General features: G+C 53.2%; 3 protein-coding genes across 3 annotated transcripts; 2 read left to right on the forward strand and 1 right to left on the reverse strand.

The window, feature by feature from the left end:
- Positions 1-12023: 12023 nt before the first annotated feature.
- Positions 12024-12380, reverse strand: CPAR01_13078 (uncharacterized protein; the record flags this gene model as incomplete). The annotated part of the gene is made up of 1 exon (XM_060497332.1): positions 12024-12380. One exon carries the CDS (start codon positions 12378-12380, stop codon positions 12024-12026), a length of 357 nt encoding a protein of 118 aa, XP_060343725.1.
- A 1782-nt stretch (positions 12381-14162) lies between these two features.
- CPAR01_13079 (uncharacterized protein) lies at positions 14163-14606 on the forward strand (the record flags this gene model as incomplete). Its single annotated transcript, XM_060497333.1, has 1 exon — positions 14163-14606. The coding sequence occupies one exon, from the start codon at positions 14163-14165 to the stop codon at positions 14604-14606; it is 444 nt and encodes a 147-aa protein (XP_060343726.1).
- Positions 14607-16623: 2017 nt separating this feature from the next.
- CPAR01_13080 (uncharacterized protein) lies at positions 16624-17095 on the forward strand (the record flags this gene model as incomplete). The annotated part of the gene is made up of 2 exons (XM_060497334.1): positions 16624-16668; positions 16712-17095. 2 exons carry the CDS (start codon positions 16624-16626, stop codon positions 17093-17095), a joined length of 429 nt encoding a protein of 142 aa, XP_060343727.1.

The following is a 17095-nucleotide window of genomic DNA, read 5'->3' on the forward strand; positions in this document are numbered from 1 at the left end:
AGCGGCCTACTCCTCGCGTCCTTGTCGCTGTGTATGTCATCGAATACCCACCAACCTTGACGATCGATATGCCAGTCCTGAAGGAATACTTCCATCATAAGGATGGCCCACATGTAGTTTGCAATGCCCTATCCGAAGTATATTCATACACCCTTGGACCTAAGGCGTAGGTTCCAAGATAGAGAGGTAGTATCCGTAAGCCACCCGGCATTGCAGTTCTTCAACGAGGATACGCTGGCGGCAGCGATCATGGGAACGATCTCTCTGCATCTTCACGTACCGGAAGCTTTTTGCAATGCACCCGCGGACACCACGGCTTCCTCCGGATCCTGCTGTCATGGAAATTGACTTCGCCGCCAGCCTACTTCATTCTAACCCTCACCGATGTTGCAGACATATTTCTCCACAACCTCACCGAAAGTGATGTCGTCAGCCCACGTCTGACCACCAATCTGTCTTTCAAGACCTGGCCGTCAGCATCTTTCAAGTTTCCCCAGCCAGGCTCCCCAGATAAGTACGCAAGATATGTAATATCACGCCACGTAAATGTCGCTTGAGCATCTCGGCCCGCAATCTGTCGGCGTCAGCAAGATCCACGCCACTCCCGCTCGCCCCGGAAGATCCTACCGCGAGATACGCAAATGCTAGAAGAGCGAAAGGCCCGAACCTGCAGCGTGGGGGATAGGCTTGAGTTCATGAAAAAAATGTCTCCAACGGCCGTAGGTATTACACCCCAGGCATGACATCAATCATCTTTTGGTGCTCACATTTGTGTCGACTGAGCAAAGCCGAAAGCCTCACGTAGGAAGTGACAATAGCCGTCTAGTCTGTCTGAAATAAGACCCCATTCAGTAATTGCGCTGCATGTTTGCGCACCTGACAATCAGAACCGAGGTCTATTTGCTCAGCCGCGGCGTCAAACGGCCAACACATCAATCACACCCAACCTGACGAAAAGTCATCGTTGTTGGAGGGAAGACTTCAATGTCACGCTATGCTGACGGTCATTTCCCCCATCACCCACGGCGGCGGCCCGTCCCAAGCCCTACCAAATCCCCAAATCTCTCCGTAAACCCGCGATTTCCGCCGACCACGGGGGGATAACGAGTCTAGCATGAAGGCTTCTGGAGATTGACTGAGACCACCGAGGGGGGCTTGGTGACTCAGCTGAGGCCTTTCCATCCGCTGCCGCCGAGGTTGCGTGGGGGCTGACTTCAGAATTGATGCTGTCTCGGACTGGCTTGCGCGCCGCCGCAGACCTGCAGCGAACATCCCGAGGCACAGGAAGCTGTTCAGAATGACAATGGCGAACTTCTTCGCATAGGAGACTGTGACACGGAAGCTGAAGCAGGGAGCGACTTGCTGACCTAACGTGCGACTCGTGATGATACCCTCATGGTCAAGCCTCAAGCGACATGGCGGTAAGTCGCTAAGTCATACGCCTTCCGTCCGATACAGTTCCTGCAGTAGGCGGCGACCCGGCGGTCTAAGATTCTTCACCGCATCTCCGGTCCCTGACTCTCTCCCGCAGTGAAAGAGCGCGGCGCGGGGCATATCGCCGGCTAGATACGCATGACCCCCCTCCTCCGTCTCAGCGTTTACCTCTATTCTTCGTTCTCATCCAACGACGAGTGAAGGGTCCAGGCACCATACTCGCGTCAGCAGAGTCAAAATCACGGAGAAAAAGTAGTCACTAGCCTAGCTGGAGATGATGGTAGTGCCACATGCGCTTCGTTTCCCCCGCCTTTCGAGGGGAAACGACCCTTTGCCGACAACCGTTGGAAGGATACAAGCGTGCGGCATGGGGGAAAGAAGGCGCGCTAGATGCTGAAAGCAGGCACATCTGATCTGGTGGTGTGAGAATAGAGATTTGGCATATGCTTTTTTGCCTTCTTGCAATAATTTGGCTGACCTTCCCATTACGGCAATTGTTCCCTTGGCCGCTCCACGATGGCGCTGGTCAGCAGCACCTGGACGGGCAATGTGGATGGTCAGAGGCGGCAAAGAAGTATCGTTGTTGTGTAAACATCAGTTTCGCCGAGGTGTCATTCTCTGACTGCGCCGTTTGCGCTCAGTACATGCAATTTTGCTTTCCATTGTGTACCGCGTGACTAACTTTTGCAGTCATCCTTGACCGAACAGAGTCGCAAAGAAGAAACGGACAAGAATAACAAACCATGCACCCAGGCCACCTAAAACAGAAAACACATGTAGACGAAAATAGTGTCTGAAAGACGCTCCTGGAGTCTTTCCGTTACCAAACGTAGATTGCAACCTCGAGCTGTCAAATAAGCACACATAGGGGAGATGAGAGACGCGGGTGTGTGAGCCCCCGCGGCAGCGCTTCAGACCATGGGGACAAGCGCCGCCCCTCGAGGACAGGAACCCATTATAGATATTTGGGTTGATGCGAAGGGCGGCACCACCATTGAACCATAATCGGGGCGAGCAAGAGACTATTGAGTCGCAGCAATGCGATGCTGAAGCCTAGAGCTGCAGCTCAATGACGGCGATCGAGAGGCTCAGCAGGGCGATAACCAATGACAGTAAGGAGACACATGCTTGCTGACTCTGCCTTATCGATGCCACCCACCCTCTCTCATCCATCCATCCAGCCCTTTACATTATATTTGGGCGGAAGAGGAGGGGGAGCTTTCTTCAACTTGTCTTTCAGGAGTTGCAAGGGGTCCATTCGAAACAGCGTCACCAGAGGGTGAATGAATCCTGGGGCGGCGTAACCTGTTGGAACGAAAAGGAAGACAGCAAAATCTGGGGTTGCAACCGTCGACCCCAGGTTACAGGGAATCTTTTCCGAACGCAAACGGATTTGTTCCCGCAAATCTTGGAGTCATGGGAACAAACAACGGATCAATGTCTGCAACTAGCCTCCGAGACAAGGGAACTCAGAATAAGCTGGAGGATTAAACAAATCTGGGACCAAGAAAAATAATATCAATAATATTGAATAAAATATTCAAGGCTAGTAAGTAGCTTTTTGAAAGTGTGTATTTCCAAAGCGACGGTCTCATCTCCAACCTCTGGTCCACGAACCGTTTTGATACCCACCTTGATGTTTCCCGGATTCAAGGATCACGGTTCTTGGTTCACCGTATCTTGTAAGTTGCCATTGTCCTGTAGTGGAAGTATCGAAATCCACACTCCTGGCCGCGATGGTCACATTTCCACTCTTCTCGCTGCTGGAACCTGGCCGAATGACCAAATAAGGAAGCCGACGAAGCTGCGAGAAAGATTGGACTGCCGGGCACAAGCCGAACCGACGACGACGCCACCGTCTCCATTCAATGTTCCGCATGAGGCGATATTCCGGGGAACCTTCGTGGAGGTCCCACGTACGGTATTTGCAAGCCTCGCAGAATGCGGAGAGAGAATGAGGGGGCTTGGCAAAAGCTCCAGAGTATCTACGACGATTGTGGACCTAACTCGGTATTCTGTCCGCCGAGCGAGCGCCAGCTAAGTAGCTAGTTCGGGAATCGGCTTCAGATTCGCCATCTCTGACCAGAAGCAGAGCCAAAAGATGTTTGGGCGCGTGAGAAGCGTGAGGAGCGTAAGAAAACAAGAAATGTGAAAACGTTCACCCGGGGGGTCATTGAAGGGTGGGACGAATGGAAAGCGTGAGCGTAAAAGCCAACGAGATCAGATGAGAAGAAGAACCGGAGCGCGGTGGACTAGGACAGACCCTGAATCGTGCTCAGGTTGTGGTGTGCACCACTGCACCCTGATTTTTCTTCGAAATCTCCTCTTACGGCAAGGTGATTGTAATAGTACATACTGCGGCAAGAACTAGGTGGCCAAAAAGTTGGTTCTTCCTGGGATGGTGATAGGAACGAAAATCAGGGTCTTGACTTTTGACACTTCAACGGCCAAGGTTGGCAAAACCATCCCATGCGACGGTTCCAGTTCCTTGGTTCGGAAGTGGGATGAGTCGTACCAGAAACGGAACGCAAAAGAAGTCGCTGAAGAAGACGTCAGTTGGAGAATTGGCTAATCGAGGATTTTCTTGGTCTGTGAATGGTTACAACGTGAATGCGACCTCGTCCGTTACAACTTTACGGAGGGTGTTCCGAAGCGTTTCTCATACTATGCCCCTCCGCGACTCCAAGAATCAGGGTCTGATACTCCGCCCTCCGTGTCACGATGCAGCCCGGCGGACGCCATCTGGCATCTTGTCTCTTTGCTGGGCCAGGTGGGCTCTACACTAGTAACCCAACCCCTCTCGTGGGATTTTCTTGGACGCAGAAATTTCGCAGAGCATCGTGACTTTGCCGGGAGAATCACCACCCACCCCCCTCGACTCCTCTGTGGCGGGCAAACGTCCCATTCGTGGACCAAGGTGTATGTGACAGAGAGTCCCAACGATGTGGATAGGCTACACTAGACAAAATGGAACTCGGTGCGACTACGGTGGTGACAGCTAACGGAGCGGGCCCCGAAAGAGAGAAAGGAAGAAGAAGAAGTTCCAGGTTCTCCTCCTTCTTCTCCTGGCATCAGAGAGACAAATCCACTATTGTGAAGAAAAGCGCCAAAGACGTTGCCCATTTCCCCTCTTTCTCGAAACTGGGATTTGTCCCGTTTGATATTCACCCCTTGTCGCTCGTCTCGTGTCTCCAGGCGCAACAAAGAGGAGAAGATACTTCGGTACGGGAGCGTGACAGTCCCAGGTGTTTGCGTAATAAACGTCCTCTCAAAGGCTGGAATCACTTCGGTCTGCAGGGACCTGCTATCCCCGCCGCCAGGGAGCGGTTCCTCTCGTGATGACCAGGTCCCACCTCGGTCGGGTTTGCTCGGGGCAGGCGACAGAAAAAAAACCGCTTTATCCCCCCCATCTCAGGCGTCAAGACATCGTGGGGCTCCGTCGCTCGTTGGGCTGCCACGAGGGGGACAAAGAGCTGTGGCCTGTAGGAGATTCTCCGCGGTAATCTCCGCTTTTGCGGTACATAGCTGGAGTTTACTCGAATGTCAATGAGGAGCCCTCAGGTTTTTTGAATATGCGTAGAACGGCCAACTTGGCTTGTGCTGCTGATGCCTTCCCCTCACTTCCCGTCTCCGTAGCTGAACAACCGTCGCAAACCTTCGTGAGAATTCGCTCAAGATGAACCGGGGGGGGGGGAGGACATGGAGGATGCGATGTGATCAGATCACTGGTGGGGCTTTGCATTTCGTGTTGGACCTGGTCTCACAGAAAGACCAGCCAGGCGAGCCTGTGGATTCTTCCAAAGACTGGCCTAGCAAACCAGGTTGGATGGACGATGAAAACTTCAAGAGACAACCTAGCAGTGTGGCAGTCTAGTTCTCAGGGACAGTTCGTCGTCCACGCCAGTCCGGCAACCCGGTGCGGGATATCATGAAAAGGGTCCAGTCCTGTCAAGCAGAAGTGTCGGTTAGGGCAACAAATCAACAACCATCAGCCGACTCTGAGTGGTTGTAGTGTAGTGTACCGCTTGAGCCACCATCCCGGGACCAAGTCAGGACCCTTCTTGCATCGAACGTCTCTTCTGAAGGTTGGGTAGCGCAGAAGATAGCGTAGTGACAGTTCAATAGGCGGCTGGACCTTTCTTGGAGAGAAACGGGCCGCCATGTGGCCAAATAAATTTACCCGAGCAATTTAGCCACGGGTGCCGACTGGTGGAGGATTCTCTTTCTGCCGCATGATTTGTGCAACAGGGCTGCAGAAAATGTCACGCTGCTGACCCCTCTGGGGCCGCCGCCAGATGGACCACCGGCGCAGGTGAAAGCTCCGGAGGGTGACTGCCTGAGGAGGTTTGGTGGTTGTTCATAGCCATGTCTTTCGGTCAAACATCCAGACGACTCGCCGGCGCCATCGCTTTCTCGAGGTTGGATGTGAATGCTCAATGTCTCGCTTCACCTCCAAGATCTGACTTTCTTCCGAGGAGGACCCCGAATGATCCTCCCCAGACAATCTCTCCACGCTCATCGCGGTCCCATTCAGGGACCACCGCTGATCATGCGCCTTGCGCAAGATTGTCCCCAGAAATTGGACATGCGATCTGAAAGACCGCGCGCACATCATTTGTTGCCCATCAAGACACGTGAAGATGATTGCCGGATTTGTTGAATTCTCTCATCTGGAGCGAACGAGGTGATCTGCCTTCGCGTTTCTCAGTCCCCGTAGGCCGGCGAAAGACCCTCCTTCCGTCGAATCTATCCACCAGTCCCAGTAAAGACGAAGATCCGAAGTTTGATAGCCTTGTTGCCTCGCTCGAGACGATGTTAGTCGCGGGGTTTAGAGGCACGAGAGGGGGCTGGGCGTAAGCGGGTTTTGCCACCATCGTGCAAGAATCTGATCCTCCGTCCGGGGACACAACGGTCATTTTGTGGACTCCTCGGTGGCCTCGCTCGCAACTTGCAATGACCAGTATCTCCCTACACCGTTAGGTGGTATCACGTGAAGAGGCAGACATGCAGTAGCTGCTACCGGTAATTGCGCGTTCATGGACGTGGGAAGGGAAAGAATTGGAGAATGCTCCGTACGCTCGCGATGCCTCGACCCACGGTCTGATATTCCGTTCTATCCGCAGATGTTGATAGAAACATTCCCGTGTTACTCAAATACACGAAGGGGGAAGTGGATAAGGGCGTAATACGAGACTAGGCTTTCGGTGAGTCTAGACTTGAGAAGCAGCCAAAGGGGTTTTGAGCAAACGCCGAGGACACAAGACGGCTTATCAACTCGATGAATGGAGGTCCGTCACTCCGGAGAAGAAAGGGGGCAAAACGGCATAGGAGTGATGTACAGGAATGCTGGCCTCACCCGTATCGCAAAACAGTTCCTGGACTCCGGACAGACGAAGCCAGAATGGCCGGCCTCCTCAGTTCTCGGGCTGGAATTGACCATCGCGCCTGTAGTAAGCACGCGCAGGGCAACAACATCACGCCTTTTGCTTTCTCCCCTTCGACTCTTCCACGCGAACACACTTGCCTAATTCGGTCTCACCACCGACTCGGCCGCCTGTCGTGAACAGGGACCCCGTTACGATCCCGGGCGATGCTCCACGACCGAACGACGCGCCGTTCTCTTGCGTGCTCGGACCCCCCTCCGTGAAAACTGTCGTGGTTGGTGCGCTACAGACCCTTTTGTTTGGAGACTTTCGGTATGGACAAGGCTGCCTGCGCAGACCACGGGTCTATTTGCCCGTCTAGACCTTTCGCTTGACGTGTGCTGCCGCGAAGACGCATGACAGAAGCCGACGTGGAAGGTTTTCTCAAGATGACGGGTCGCTCTGCACCATTGCTGACAGGCAAAAGCCGCGTGCGACTATGCGCGCGATCCGATGGCAGGAAGACCTGGGCAGCAATCTGCACATGTGAGATATCTCAAGGCGATACCTACAACCAGCAGGATAAACGGACATAGATATCTGAGTAGGCCTGAAGGCTGCTGGTGTGTGGCCAGCGCTCGAATGAAGGTGACAGGGGTCATTGTGAGTCTAGTCTCTCGGTCTCTCCCCCGCGGCTCTCCCATCGGACTTCCAGGTCCTCGTTGTCTCGAAGGCAGAGACAACGCCCGTGTCTGTCTTTTACCCCCTCCGTCATACCGGCCTACGGATCAACGACCGTCGGATCCAGCGACGGGATTCTACTGGCTAGAGGAGAACTAAACCACATGTAAATGCCATCAGGTTACCCTAGTTCGATGAGAAACCCCAAACAAAAAAGGCATCCGGCGCCGCCCTTGTGAGATCTCTCGATAGTGGAGTATTAAAGGTCGCTAGCTGATTTATGCATTCTCAATGTCCCCTTACCGGCTCAGCTTGCGAATGAATCTCCAAGCGTAGTTTTGCCTGACTCTTTTGTTCCCAACCGGCAGGCGACGTTCGTGAATAGGTCTTACTTACCCCTCCATCTCAGGCAGGCACGGATCCCCCGAGTCCCGCGGTCCAGGTGCTGTTTTCGATTTTGGGTATTGATTTTATTATGGGTTTGCGTGGGAATATGATGGTCGTAGAAAAACTCTGTCCAAAATGTGATAAATGACAGCTGACCAGATCCACGGCGTCCATCGGTACCCTCGCGCATCGCGGGAACATCGGTAACAGAGGTTGTAAATCGTGGGTATCCATTCGTAGGGGTTGACGAAGAGATTTGCAGAGATGCTGCCGGCGCATAGGCAGCCGGCCGAATCTAGAACGGCCAAAATACCTGCCTACATCTCCACCACCCATCCCCAAACTGCCAAAAATACGAAACATCCCTTCCCAACGACGCAAGAGGCGTTCCTGACACTACCCTCCAGAGCAAACCTGACAGAGAAACCCCTGCGAATGAGGGGGGAAGAAATAGGTTGGTAGAGAGGAGATTTGCTCATGTCTCTTCCGGCCGAATGTGACCCCAGGCTTGTCTCAAAAAGACAGATTCAATGTGTGTGGTGGTGTGCGTGATGTGCGTGCCGCTTCACCAGGCCTGCCACGCCCTGGCAGGCCTTCCCGTCCGGGGAAGCGTTCCGGCCGAGGTGAAGGAGGTCCGGATGAGTGGGTGAGGAATGCGCGGATGCTTGGGCTGGGAGACCTACTGGGTAAAAAGGAAGAAGAAGAAATGTTTGGCCATACTACTCCGTCCAGCCAGTACCATGCTTTTGCAGCCCTCTTTTGCCCATGTTCGTCTCATCTCACTTTACACGCCCCTCAGGAAGGGGCTCAGCTGGGGTCACTAGGTGAGATTCGTGTTCATGCTTATTATGTGGTCAACATTCCCAGCTTGGAGTATTTGACAGATGATTATTTTTTAAATATGAGATTTAATAGACTTAAAGTAATGATTTGTCTTGTGACGCAGAGCTAAATAATATAATATTTGAGTCTCCGTTTCTCATTTTAGTCAACGAAATTCCTGTCGGTGAACCCGTGATATTCGATTGACGTTATAGTATCCCGACAATGACATATGTGGCATTCATGAGGCTTCTCGATCTGGGTCTATTGACATTTGACACTTTGCCATTGTTGATGCAATGAATTGCTGTACCTTACAGGAATGCGGGCAAACATACATGTTCAAGCTACCACCAGCCTACTGCAGATCATCAGCTCGGGAACCACTCGGTGTTCTGATATTACCCCAACTATTTGCATCATCGATGAACGCCGTGGCCACTCCGAGATCCGTTCCCGAGAGCTGGTCCCTCGCCAATCTGGCAGTCTCTCAGAGTCTCTAGTCCCATGGCACAAGCGTCTACGTAACTGCGGCAGGCAAAGTGCAACCGAGCTTCATCACGAGTCTTGAGGAGTCTTCATATCAATTAGCCACCTAGGATACGAATACATCCCTCGGTATGAAAGACTCTTACCATATGCCCATTGATGAAGCAACGAGTGTGGCAGCCATCGAGATGCCTCAATAGACACGATTTCATTGGTCACAAGTTATGGCAGTAATTAGATGTATCCGGACGGGAAGCGACACTGATCTCCCCGTACTTACTAGCGCCACAAACCATCGTTGGTGTGCCTAAAACTTCAGCCCACCCCAGTCGTGTTTGCAATTGCCAACACATCGTGGTGAACCCCAGGTACCGACCGATTCTTTCCAGACGACTCAGCAGCCCGTACAACACAACAACAGTTGCGAATTACCGAGACGTCTATCGACGACGACTAATCCCTAGGTGCAAACGCTGAAAGTTTGAGCAGTGCCGCCTCTGTGGTTCACTAATCTCCCCCTCGAGAGGTGACAACTGACAGAACAAGGGACTAACTCCAGCTGCATCAAATCACCGTCCATCGATGACACTTCAGCTGCTTCTCTACAACTTCCCAAACAAGCCCTTTCATGCCTCCCAAAGCCATGATATTCGGTCTCGAGTCACGAGATGTTAGTCCTCGAGAGTCAGATCTGGATCTAACGGCGGGAAAGATGAATTTCCCTGCAGCCCCTTACCAGATATTGATTCAAATGTGAGCGATTGGTCGGGTGGCGCTAATCAGCAGGGGTTCATGACACTATAAAGTTTGGTGGCTTGCGGGGTGGCCAAGCCCGCCGACAATCACCATCACTGCCATATTTCCTTGGCTTCAACGATTCATCCTCATTGACAGGTGTCAACTACACTGGTAGACTTCCTCTCTATAGCTCGACGGCTCGCATTGCGTCTACATGCCTCTTCAGAAACGTGATAGGCCGAAACAAGACTCCGGGCCGCAGATCCTTACCCGTCGCGCCGAGTGTCGTGAGGAAAAAGAAGTCCAGTGCCACGTTCAGACTCTCGAACCCGCAGACTCAGCTACAAAGTGCAAGACATTCAAAAAAGCAAGAAAAGGTTCGGCTGAACGAGGCTCAAAGTCTCTGGTCCTGAATCTTCTGGACATGCTGATCATCAGGCACATTCGCCATCCAACCGTTCATTCCTATTCCAGACGCCACGACTCTGCCGCGAGAGGGGAAGACCGAGTTACACAAGACAGGACTCGGATTTCCCGCCTTGCCTGCTACACCTGCCTGCCTGCCTTCCTACCTGCCTGCCTGCCCTACTTTGAGAGGCCGAGTGAAGCCGTGGCGGGCGTTGCACATCTCAGCCCTCCCGTAGATGGCTTGTTTCTTTTGCCCTTTCGTCGGCTGAACATGAATCAAGCAGAGGGTGCGGAGGGTTGAGGCCCGCCGCCATCCGGTCCAACATCGGGCTTCTCGTCTCCTCCTCCCCATCTTCCCCTCCGTGCCGTCGCCCGCACATTAGAGACATTGGGCTTGGGTCTGGTGACATATATCTCACTTTGTTGCATCAGTGACATCTCGGGCTTCACAACGTTGCGGGGAGGTCTCAAGCCGCAAAGCCGCGAAACATGCCGTTGAGGTTGAAGTTCACGCAACCTTTACCGGCGATAGGCATCTGTACATTTCGATTTTCTTTTCTTTCTTTTTTATTATTATTGTTTTATTCAAACGGTTGTCCGAAGTAAAACGGAATAATTGTAAAAGCCAATAGTCCGGCCCAGGATATAGAAATTCCGACGACGAGATCAAACAGAAAACAGAGCAAATCTGTAACTTACACCGCTCCCCGCCATGGCGGACGCCGGCGTGGCCGTCACTGCGACCCGCGCGTCATATTCTCAAATGTCCGCCCGCTTGCCTGCCGCCGGACGTTGACGCGCCCACCCTCTCCGTCCGTCCCCTTACCTCCTCCCCGGTTCCCGCTGCTGCAGGAAAACGAACCTGCGCGGCCATTGCCGGCTTCGATCTTCCGCCACTACTGTATAAGGTACGGATAACATCTGTAACTCGTTTCCCCTACCCTACATGTACCGTGCAGGTAAGCAAGCCTTGCATGAAATATCGTATCGTATCGGATCGCGTCAAACATATTGCATTGGATCTCAATAGATCTTACTAGAGAAATAGACATGCATGCGCCCTCACCGCTCTCCCCCACCCCAGACTTGCGGGAAGGAATGTCATCGTGCTTCAGCCTTCACCGTTTCCCGTCCCGTTTGATTCCAGGGGTGAGAAGAGCTTGATGCCGATTTCAGCTGTTCAGGTTACCCTATTCAGGGCATCGCACATTACGTCCGTAGATCTTACCCGCCGAGCCTTCCGTATCCAAGATAAGCCATGCTGCTACCACTGCACCAAGCCGTGCTCTATTGCCATTGAAGAATCATCACCGATTCGCCCTTAACATCTCTCGATCAATGGTATTCCCAGATACGACCGACTATTGTTTGTCGATCGTCTGAATGACAATCAACCCCAACGATATCCAACCAGGTCAATGAAGGCTACTACCGCGGATCAGAATCCCCGGTTCCCCCATGTCTTGGCTTTCCTCCAGCGTAGCAGTTGTCTGATAAAAAGCAAACAAACATGGCTAGAAGTCTGGAACTGGGGTTTGAGCGTACTTTCTGGCCGGACATCTGGTGAAGAGCAACGTCACCCGCGCCAATACAGCATTCCCCAAACACACCTGCCGCAGCTTGTCTGTTGATCAAGAGCGTCGGACGGCTACTGGGGACTATCCACAAACACGCAGGCCTGGAGATAACCACACGATGCCATTATTGAATCCAAGACCGATACATCCCACACCACTCACACAGAACCCCCCCCCCCCTTTGGATCTCAACCGCCAACGTCGCAGCCCCAGAAGAACGGTTGACTTGAAATAAGAAACGACGCACTCCTACACAACAAGTTGTAATCGTCCCCGGTATGCCGTCACGCACATAACGTCCGTACCGCGGACGCGGACCCAGCTGCATCTCATCGACTCTTACCCTGCTTTGCATGCGCTGCTCCAAAGAAAAGCCGTTCGCCCGTTTGGAGTTATTCCCCTCCAAAAACCACTGTAATCCTATCGCCCAAGAATGGTCCCAGCCCCACCATCCAAACTCTTCTCTCTCTCTCCTTGTCATCCGGGGAAGCTCGCCAGTCTCTCCGCGGGTGGAGACAAAAGCTCAGGCCTGTCCCGCGCGACTCGCCGTCACAAATGACGAGATGGGTAGGTCAGCTGAGCATTCCCGAAACAAAAATCTGACAGCGGGGGGTGAGAAGGGCGGAACCGTGAACGCGCCTACGCAATCGCCAACTCTATCCCGTACTGCTCTATCAATCTGCGCACTTGGAGTGTACTAGTCATTAAGCTTCTCCCGTCGGGTAGCTGTCATTATTGACGACAAGAAAGTATCAGTAAAGATCGTCACTTTTATATCAAAATGCAAGGTCATACGCCGTTGTCGTTACCATTACTGTTGCCGCATGCCGCTGCCGCCGCCGCTTCCAGGCGCCGCCGTTCCCTTTCCTGTTCTCCCTGCGCGCCAAACGCCGAACGGAGGCCTTCGATCTATCCGTACGTCGGCCTCCTGCTGAAAGATCGTCGGGTAAAGTGCCAAAGCAACCCCGGATCGTCGGGAAACGGGGCCACCCCGTTGAACGACGTGAATGCATCTGTACGCAGTAAGGTATCCATAGTGGCTCTTCAGCTTTGCATGCATTCTCTGAAACTGGTTTCCAGATTTATCATGATTTGATGGCCTCCCCCTTTGATAACCTAAAATGTTAGCAAGAAAGAAAGTGAAAAAAAAAAAGACATTGTCTTGTGAGTTGTGATAGAAACAAGTCATGTCCTTTTTTTCTCCCGCGCCAAACGCCGATTCCAATGCGATGAGAACAACCAAGCCGACGGGTCGTCGTTATCCGTCCGTTAGGCGTGGATCGGTACATGTATTATCAACTAGACTTGACTAGCACAATAGCGCAAAAGAGAGGGAAAAAAAGACACCAAGCGACGAGAGAAAAAGCAACGTCTGCTACCATTTTGCAAACAATAACAGCTTGCAATAACACAGCAAATCACGTTCCCCACGTGTTTCCCCTTCCCGTTCTCACTGGACCAACTGGTTCTATCCCACTCCTCAATACCTCTGATACGCGAAACAACACGGCGCTCAGCCATAGCAAAGTTCGGTACGTGGTCAACCGCCCGCCTTCCCCTTACCGAGGGCAAAGGTGAAGGTTGATCGACATAACTCACGGCCATGGCGATATCAACTCCCCCCCGTTTCGCAGCGATTGATGGCAGCGGTGCCAGGTCGTAAACAATTCCTCGGTGTCGAGAGGAGTCTAGCGAAACCCGCACAACCCCGTAGCTGGGACTGTTGCATGAAACGCGGGATATGTTGAACTTGCTATCCCGCGTCTTGAGGGCTCAGGCATTTCGATACATGTTGAAATTTTTTATAAACGGCAATTATCAGAGGATTTGAGTACCTGAACCCCCCCACGCGCAAAACTACTCGGAGCTTGGAAAACGCCCCATCATTTCATGATACTTCAAATTTTCGCATCTCCGGCTTACACCACCCCATCCAGTCCTCATGAAGCCATAATCCTTCTCGAAGAAAGCAAAGAAGCTCCCCCCCCCCCTTAATCCCCATACCCCACGATAAGAAGCCACACCTCCTTCCTCATCGTCACATAGCATCCTCCTACGCCGCACCCGTACCCCGTACACCGCCCAGATTCCCTCTCCGGCCGGTAGGGCCTGCACATGTGCGCCTTTGCGTGTCCGCGCCTGTTTGCAAATCTCCCACATACAACAAGGACTTTGAGCCAGCCCCGTGTGGTTACATCCAAACCAACCCACCCAACAACACGCCAGGGTCCCAAAAGAAGTTGGTGTGCAGCCTGTGTATGGTATGCTACAGCCTACCACGACGGTACCAATGCCATCCCGCCAGTGCCATATGGCTTCAAGGTACTCCGTGCTCCCTACCGAGCTGTTGCGCGTGGGGGTGCACGCTGGCCCGGAGCCGGAGGCAGTTTGCACTCTTACGGGTTACCTACTCTTCTCTGAACTTGGAGCAGTGGCAGGGAGGCGGGAACTCGGTCCAACCGCGCGTGGGGGGGCTCACCGTCCCCCATCCCCTTTCGGACGGAAGAGTCGCCGGCCCGCGAGCCGCCGCTGGGCTTTTCCCCATCGTGCATTCCGTCTCCGCGCATCTGACCGCCGCCTTCAGCCACGTAGTATAGGTAGCCTATGGGAATACGTAGTGTACTGCAAACTGTCCATCAAGCCAAGTGAACGACTGAACGCGACAAACAGGAATGAGATGGCAAGTCTCAGCAGAAGCGGACACTGACTTTCGCTGTAGGGAAAAACGATTTTCAAAGCAAAACAAATACGCAAACGTGCCGTCGATTCGAGTGAACCGATAAAGATCGTGATGCTTCATACGCCCTCCAAATCGCGATGGTCGACTCGCACTACCTTGCACCAAGCATCTTCCGAAATCCGGGACCTACTCTACATCCCGACGCATCGAAAAGCCCGGTAATTACAACCAGGCCTACTCCGTACCTACCGCGATTCGAGTCAGCTTCGTCTTGGCTAAACTACTATTTGCCTTCCCTCGCGCCAATGACAGAAGTCGCGATTTTCACGTATTTGCTTTTTCGGACATCACCAGCTGACCCGGCCGCGGGCGGCCTAGGAAATTCCGCAATTCCTTTCCTGAGCTTGACACACACACACATGCACAAACCTTCACAGAAGAAGTTCGGGGCCCAGCGCGCCGGAAGCGGCCCCGTCCGCCGCGGACTGAGAAGGGCGCGCCCCCACATTGCTTTCTCGTTGTGGAAGCCCGATTGACAAACCCATCCCTGCATGCTGTCCGGGATGGCAGAGGCACACACACCATTTCTCTCCCCTTTCTCTGCCAATTTTTGTCCGGTTTCCCTCTCGCCCTTACGTACTGGTATCTGTATGCTCAGATGCTGGCGATGATGTTATCAGTCACCTTGTGACTGACCACCACCACCTCTCCCCAGAGCTTAAGGCGCCGTAGGGATAGCTAGGCACAAACTCTATGCTGTAAATATTCCCGAGGCCAAGGTTCCCAATCTCTCGGCCGATGCGACGTATCATTTTCGCAGTAGCCGACAAGGCGTGCAAACAGCGACCTAGAAAGTATCCGTAGTAGCAAAAACAAAATCAGATATGTGAGGTCAAAAGTCAAGTGTGAACCGGGGACCCGGCCCATTTCGTCTCATCATGGGTGTCGTCGTCCAGTCCCCTGGGAACCTTTTGAGAGAAGAAGACAAGAAAGAGGGAGTCGGAGGGCCATGTCGTAATTGTCGTCGTTGGAGATGCCTTGTCGGGACCCGTCTGCTCAAAGAACCACACCCTTCCCCCTCCCCTCTCCAATCTCCAACTCCCACACCTTTTCACCTTCACAGGCATTCTCCTCACCTTGGCGGAACCTGGGTGGCCTGGTGTGCTTGCAGTTGTGTGCGGCGAAGCGAAGAAGTACCGCAAGCCAGGCCGAGGTGCACGATTTTTCCTGTTGCGCCCAACCAACCACAATAGCAGTGGACTATGAGTGGTGGAGCGTCTACACCGTCCCCGGTTCTTGGGATTTTTGTATGATTTATCGCCTTCCCAATCCCTCTACCGGTGACCGGGTGTAGCAAAGTCAATTTGATTGGGATGCATCAGTTGGCCTTCCAGAACCGGGCCGCTCCCCCCCCTTCCCACCCCCGGCCGAGGTCAACTTCAGGTGAATGCTCCGTCCTTTCGTGAATGATGGCATGGGTTCATGGCCCATGGGATATCAGTTTTCACCCATCCCCCGTTGACCTGCTTGTCGCAACAACTCGCAATACCATGGGTATAGTCGTAGCCGAGGAAGGAAAAGGGAGGAGAACCAACAGTCCTGTCAGTTAACGACACTCCTGACAATCCCACGATTCCAATAATCCGGGTTGTTGGATCCAAGTCGTCTCATCTTTTCTGGCCATGTCTACTTCGTACACTAAGCGTACGAATATGCCACCCCGGCTCGAGGGCGCAACTTGCACCGAACAATTGTTTGTCGCGCCATCGGTCTTTCGATGGAATGCTCACCGGGTACCCAGTTCGAGTATGGCTTGCGCCGTGCCCTTCATCTTAGAACCCGTGCACACCGGCATCCGGGAGTTTGGGAAGGAATCAAGAGTGATTGATTCCTCGTAAAGCCTCTCCCCTAGCTCCAACTGCGCCGTTGGCTTCGGCGTCGCGTGTTCTCATGTGCGCAAGCGATATCTTTGCAAGGCTAATACAATACCTTTTTTCCCTCCTGCCTCGTATGATCGTCACCATGTTCGCGTCTTCTCACAATCATGTTACTCGCGGGTTCCGTTTTGTCTCTCGGTCCGTTGTCGGGGGTGAGTTGGAGCAGGATCGTAGGGCCTGTCCATTTCCCATTAGCTCCGCACGACGTATGATTACCACGGCCTCGGGACTGCTAGATGGTCGCGGAAGCGATATCGTGGTCCCCCGGAGACCGTTTTCTGCGAAGCGAACACCAAGGAGACGGCGCTCACGACAAGTGCCCCCTGGCAGATAATATTGTGCTCTGCCATTGTCAATTCGGGCTTGACACGGGCGGAGCTCCCCATCGACGATGGCGCCGAAAGCCCGTATCAAAATGCCGTGCACATCGGGCTTCAACATTCAAGGATACAGCGAGATAGGCAGGCCAGAATCCTCCAGTCACCCTGGGTCAAGGGTGAACAGATGACCACGGAGAGTAGGGGGGTATTGGCCGCTCCGCCAACCGTGACGGACGGACGGGTGCTCCCACAGAACTAG

This window comes from Colletotrichum paranaense, assembly GCF_030867605.1.
Source record: "Colletotrichum paranaense strain IMI 384185 chromosome Unknown Scaffold_12.1, whole genome shotgun sequence".
In the NCBI taxonomy this organism is placed as follows: Eukaryota; Fungi; Ascomycota; class Sordariomycetes; order Glomerellales; family Glomerellaceae; genus Colletotrichum; species Colletotrichum paranaense.